Raw genomic sequence first — 6,868 nt, 5'->3', positions numbered from 1 at the left:
CCAAAAGAGATAGCATGCGACAATTGGCCATAATTTATCGGTGCAAAAGTTACGATATTCCTCGAAGATTTGAAGAAAAAGAGGATCACATCTTCTCCTTATCATCCAAGAGCAAACGGTCAAGCGGAGTCAACAAACAAAATGATTATTCAAAACGTCAAGAAAAGGTTGGAATCAGCAAAGGGCAAATGGCCCAAAGAATTGGCCGGAGTTCTATGGGCCTACCGAACAACGGCCAAGTCGAGTACAAGAGAAACTCCTTTTTCCCTCGTGTATGGTGATGAAGCCCTAATCCAGGTGGAAGTAGGTGAACCCACTTTGAGATATTTTCGGGCAGATGAAGAATCGAACAACGAAGCAATGTTAATCAACTTGGAACTGCTCGAAAAATGCAGGGACTTAGCACATGTAAGAATGGTAGCTCAAAAGCAGAGAATTGAGAGATATTATAATCTAAGAGCCAACTTACGTTATTTTAAAGAAGGAGACTTGGTTCTGAGGAAAGTAACCCAAAATACCTGGGAGCTCAACGTAGGAAAGCTAGGTCCAACGTGGGAAGGTCCCTACCAGATTTCAACTATCACTGGGAAAGGTTCATACGAGTTGGAGAACCAGAATGGAGACAAGTTGCCTAGCAACTGAAACGTGACACACCTCAAAAGATATTATTGCCGATGAACGTTCATCAAGCGAAAAGTATGTGTTGCACTCTTTTTTCCCTTCGTTCAGTTTTTGTCCCAATTGGGTCTTTATGGAAAGGTTTTTAATGAGGCAACGACATAAAACATACTACGAAAACATCAACAATAATACCTTTGATAGCAAGGCAAATAAACAAGCGCGGGGACAATTAGATAATCTTTGGTTCGATAGCAAATTCCCACTGGGAAGTTACGTTTGCTACCGAACATAGGTTACCCGACCGTTCACGAGCACAAACCACTAGAGGTATGTTAGGTATTCTTTTGCTCGTTAGCATGGATTCCTAAGGGGAAGTAAGGTATATTGCCGAGTGAAGTATTACCTAGCAATTCATTAGTGGGATCCTCGAAGATACAAGACTTCCAGTGTTACAATTCGCACTCTTCGCATACGAACACTGGGGGGATGATATAAGGATACGACAACAATGACTGCCACTTCAACCGTGGACCAAAAATTCGAAAACTAAATGCATCATCGGGACTGGGGAATGCGCAGCCAGCCCCGCAGAAACAAGTTGTACAGGATAGCGAGAAGTAATGGCAATTTCTTTTCAGCATAGAAAATGCTTATGTATTTTTTGAAAAGGGAAGAAATAAAATGAAATCTTTTTGTTTTTATCTTGTTTCTTGTTTGAACGATGAATAAACTTTGTCATTTGAAAGTTAAACAAGTACTTCAAATGTTAATGCTGTAACGAACAAGAGACATCCTCTTCAAGAGCACCGTAAACATGAGAGGGCCCTCTTTTATAAAAACCCTCATGTTAAAGGGTTGGTTCAGGAAGAATTTATGCCCGGAATCTAAAATGCCATCGGTGAAAAATACACCCACAATTGCATATGAAAAGGATGCAAAAAGTAAACTTGCACAAATACTTATAGAAACCCTCACGTAAAATGGATAATATTCGTAACCAAAGTGCTTCAAGGAAAGCACATTCGTGACCACACATAGTAAAGCGTAAACGTGCGAAGAACTCTTGAGCAACTACAAATATTGAAGACTTGTATGGATATTCAAACGAAAGTAAGACTCAAATTATACTTGAGCAAAAATATATATTTATTTATAAGAACGTGCCAAAAATGGTAAAAGTACCAAAAAAGAAAGGAAAAGCTAAACTGCAGCACTTCCGGAACCAGGAGGAAGAGAAGTGTCTGGATTTCCGAGAAATGTAGGTGAGTCTACCGATGGCTCAACATTTTTCCCAGTTTGGTCTTCAGCATCATTGCCTTCCGATCTCTCTTCAGTTTTTGAAAACTCGGAACTGGAATGAGAAGAACGAGGAGCATCAGACTGCGCCGGGAGTCCATTCTTAGCAGCCAACTCAAGTTCTTGGGCCTTAGCAATTTCGGCATCAACGTCAATGATACCGGCTTTGGCCTCTTCTAATGTTTTTTTCCTCATGTTGTACATGGAATAAGTTTTTTCAATAACGAAGGAAGTCGCTCGGTGCTTAAGTTCTTCTTTGAGCTGGGTAACCTCAGCAGAAAGGCTTTCCCGGACGGACTTAGCAAATTTGAGGCTGACATCAAGGTCGCGGACAGTTGAAGTTAAGAGCCTATTATGTTCGATAATTTTTCTGTACTTCTATTCTAGATTGGCATGTTTCTACCGTACAACAACAAGCTCTACGATTTTGGAGTTCAAGGCTGTCTCCAAGTTAATCACTTTTTCAGCGGAGGCAGCCTCACGATCGGTTGCAGCAAGAACAACGTCCTGGACTTCAGCCCATTTGGCCTTGACTTCACCAAATCTAACCCTCAGCTGCCCACAGAACCGTTTACAATAATTGGGGCCCGAAAACGGGAGTTGGCATATTCTACCAAATCATATTCTCCCCAAAGTACTGAGACATTGTCTTCAGTTGGTGTAACCATATCAACAAGACGAGATGTGGATAGTCGCCTTCTATGTAAAGAAGTCCCTCATCAACAAGTTCTTCATCATCATCAATCATTACAGTGTCTATGACCGGCCCGGAAGGAGGATTAGTCTTCATTGCCACCGGAGATGACTCGGGGGCATCAATCTTTGACTAGTCGGCCTAGAAGTCCTCGGTTTTGTTCTTTGTAGAACTATCATGCTTAGAGGAAGAAGCCATTAAAAAACAAGAAGGAAAAGGTTTTGTGTTTGAAGGGAACTAGAGAAATAATGGAAAACAAAGATGCAAATCAGGAGCTCGAGAAATTATGAAACGCAAAGGAAAAAATGTGGCGTATAAATAAAATTTTGGCGGCTAAATTCATGGCCATGATCACCTCGATAATTGAAAAAAGTTGTGCTGAATCATGGGATGACGTATGTTCGAAGCATTAAATTCGAAGAGACGTGTGTCTAATCAACTGTCAGGAACTTTCAGAGGGAGTTATAGTAATTTTCGCCAAAAAAGGTGTTTCTACCAACTTCCCGGTAACACAAAGTTATGTCACCAGAAAGCAGGGGGACTATCTGTATAAGGTGAAATACGATATGACACGTGAACGTCTAAAGAGAGGACAAGTGGAACCCAAGACAGGAATGACCGAAGACCGAACGCAACCATTCCGCTTGTCACCGGAAAATGATAACGTTCATAAAGGTGTGTTAAATACTCTGCGCCCGATAGCATTTAATAAGGAATATTCTGCAGCATTAAGAGCGACGGTCCGTTACAGAGAATTTTTCATTTATATTTACCGTTACATCTTCATCAATAACCCTCATAATTGACATTAAAAGAGGACATGATCCTAGGAATTGCTAGACATATCTATAAATAGTGAGCTCAATTATCATTGTAAAGGACACGAATTTCTAGCTAAACCTACACTCTATTCTATACAAAACTTTATACAATTTTACTTTCTTATTTTTTGATCTCATTATCGCTGTGCCAGGAAACACTGTTTCAGGAATTATCATCTTTGCTGTTTTCATCTATATTTCAAAGCTAAATACTATACATTTCTTCAATTATTATATTATTTAAGGATCAAATTAATTTACTTGTCTAGAAACCACGTATAAATTCAATTGTACCGTTTTACGGGTAAACAATATTCGAAAAAGTTATTATGTATCATTGACACTTAAACCTAACCCCGATTGTCAGTATGACACTTCAACTTACCCAATGATCAAGTAGACACTTCAACTTGACACGAGAATGTGTCGTTGAGAGGATAAGAAAATGAAGTATTCAATGCTACGGAAGCAATAAGGACTCGACAAGAATTGAAGAAGCAGCGGCTGGTTGTGAGGGGGGGGAGGGGGGGGGGGAATTCGAAAGAGGATGTAAGTTTTGAAAAACTAGAAAAAGGAAAAACATAATTTTTAGGGGTTTCACGCGCTCAACACTTAGTTTGCCATGTTAGCTCAGGTTGTCCATGAGACACACCTGTGTTAACATTTAATGTGTTTGATTATTGGATAAGTTTAAGTGTCAAACTAACAGTTGGGACCAAGTTTGAGTTTGCCTTTCAAAAACATATACTTCAAATATATTCAAAATTAAAGAAAATGTAAGAAAAGTAGTAAAAACATCAATACCATTTTTTCATAAGTCTTTAACTTGTTAGCGTTCAGTTTGAGAGTAAGATACACACGATCGTTAAAAGAATCTTGAAAAATTCAGCAAACAAGAATTACAATTAAAATACAAAAAAGACAGCAACAGATACAAAGAATATAATAGAAAAGAAATGAAAAAAAAGAACACAAAAAGACTGCATCAATCACACAATAGAATCACAACTCAACTTTCTCCAGGTATAGTTTCCTGTGATGCTTCCTCTAGGGATTTTCCTTTGGACTCTGGCACACAGAAGGTACAAACCATTCCCAGAGCATTGATGGCCCCTAGGGCAATGAGCGAGTTCTTTATGCCGATACCCGCCGGGTATCCTGCATCGGTTTTCGTTGGATCTTTGCTTTGTGCAGCGTACAGGAATCCGTACGCTCCTACTATAGCTCCGGCTTTACCTGCAGCTGCAGAAATACCATGACATGTTGATCGAAGTCTGGCCGGGAAAATCTCAGCCGGGACCACGAATGTGGTTGCGTTTGGCCCAAAGTTCGCGAAGAAGAATGTGAGGGCGTACATTGCAACGAACCCGATATGGTTGTCCTTCTTTGTCCAATGATCGTAGGGAATGGCAATGGCAAACATGAATACAGTCATGAAGAAGAATCCCATCAATTGGATCGCGAACCTTCCAACGATATCGATGAACGCCACGGTGAACCAGTACCCTGGCACTGTACTAAGTAGTGCAATCAAGGTTTGTGCTCTTGCAATCTTGTAAACTTCTTGAACAGCATTCATGGTTTTGGCTGGTGGAATCCATCCAATTGCACTGAACACATCTTTCTGGAAAAGATTCTGGCTATAGAAAGCAATGTCCAACAAGAACCATGTGGAAGTTGTGCCGAATAGGTGCAGCCCGTGGCGACGAACGAATTCCCATGAAAATAGACCAAATTTATTGGTTTCGTCCCTAGACATTTGTTCGATTTTTGCATCCTCGGGATCAATTTCAACTTGTAGCACCCTCCCCATGTCCTGTGCGGCTCTTTTTGCGTCTTTCGCCACGAGAGCTGTGTATCGGGCTGTTTCGGGCATCTTCATGCGCCAGTAGTAAGTGAGGCCAGCTGGTAATGCTCCGAACATGAGAATTATACGCCAAATGTAGTCGGCTTGTGGCACAGTAGAAAGAGCTGGATTTTCTTGGAAACTTGGGACGTTATAAGCATGATCAAATCCAGCTGACACAATAAGTGCAATTATCCCGCTGAACAAAATTCCAAAACCTTGCATAGCGAAGACAGCAGCAATGAAGGCGCCACGGGTTTTCTTGTTTGCGTATTCGGACATAATCGTGGCTGATAAAGGGTAATCGCCACCGATGCCAAATCCAAGCCAAAACCTGAAGAAACAGAGAGTGGCCATAACACCCTTAGGAGTACTCCCAAAGGAGAGCCCTGATGCAACGGAACACAAAACCATGATAATCAAAGTCATACCATAGACCGTTTTTCGGCCCATCTTGTCACCGAGCCAGCCGAAGAAAAGCTGGCCGGCGAGGGTGCCGACAAGGGCAACACCTGTGACCGACGCTGAGACGGTCGGAGGGAGTGTTCCGGGCTTCAATAACTCTGGCTTGGTGTAGTATAAACGCCCAAGTAATTTGGTTACAAGTGAAATGCTGAAGAGATCATAGGCATCAGTGAAAAATCCCATTCCAGCAATAACAATTGCTGTGAAATGGTAGAGTTGAGTCTTGGCCAAATCAAGTGCATTAAGCACTTGCAGATTATTATCCTCAACAGCCATGGCTAAAATTGCTTCTTCAGAAGATTGTAGTGCACCTTCGGAAATTAGGAGAGATCTGTTGGAATAGAGATATATGGATTTATTGGAAAATGCTAACTACTTATAAGAGTTGTCTAACTAATACCATTTCAGACAAACCAGAATAATACCTGGAATATTATGGGCATATACCTTTATATCATGTCAACAAGCTAAGCTTGCTTAGTTTAAGTTATGTATGATACTCACAATTATCTTTGCAATTTCTTACTGCCATTTAAGTATTAGCATATATTTAGTTGGCCTTTGAAAAAATCTGTCCATTATCTTTATTTTAGACATAGTCTTCTGTGATGTTGCACGGACTCTTCAAATATGCTGGCGAGCCCGTGCTGGATCCTCTAAAAATGCACTACTTTTAGAGGATCCGATGCGCATGCGGCGACATATTTTCAGAGAGTTTGCGCAACATAGGTCTTCTGATACATACATATATATGCACATAGCAGGGGTGAATTTAAGTATCAGGTTCATCTTAATCCAGTACTTTCAACGTGAAATATATGTTTACATTTAAAAATTACTAAAATTATAACAAATAATATATATGTTCCTATAATTTTGAAAATACAGTGAATTAAACATAGAACGTTAAAGTTTGAACCCCGTAGAATTTAAATTCTGGATTCTATAGTAATGTGCGATCTATCCAAAATTCACCGAAACTATACGAGGTCTAGTGATTCAAGGATGTTCATATACTGTGTTAGGTGGTTTTGTTTGCTTATTCCAAGATGATGGTAGATTCCATTTGAAAGAGAGTCTTGGAGCAACGCTAAAGTTGTTTCTGCGTGACATATAGATCATGAT

The 6,868-nt window shown here is 40.3% G+C and overlaps 1 protein-coding gene across 1 annotated transcript; it reads right to left on the bottom strand.

Moving 5' to 3' along the window:
* Positions 1-4,297: 4,297 nt before the first annotated feature.
* Positions 4,298-6,154, bottom strand: LOC142168780 (low affinity inorganic phosphate transporter 1-like). Its single transcript, XM_075229898.1, has one exon. It carries the CDS (start codon positions 6,017-6,019, stop codon positions 4,442-4,444), a length of 1,578 nt encoding a protein of 525 aa, XP_075085999.1. The 5' UTR covers positions 6,020-6,154; the 3' UTR covers positions 4,298-4,441.
* Between the last annotated feature and the right edge of the window lie 714 nt (positions 6,155-6,868).

Source organism: Nicotiana tabacum, chromosome 14 (assembly GCF_000715075.1).
Source record: "Nicotiana tabacum cultivar K326 chromosome 14, ASM71507v2, whole genome shotgun sequence".
NCBI lineage: Eukaryota > Viridiplantae > Streptophyta > Magnoliopsida > Solanales > Solanaceae > Nicotiana > Nicotiana tabacum.
Note: the sequence above shows the minus strand (reverse complement) of the source record. Positions and strands in the feature narration are given on the sequence as shown.

Bases quoted from the DNA above. Each gene is read 5' to 3' on its own strand.
- LOC142168780 (XM_075229898.1), bottom strand. From the start codon at position 6,019: ATGGCTGTTGAGGATAATAATCTGCAAGTGCTTAATGCACTTGATTTG.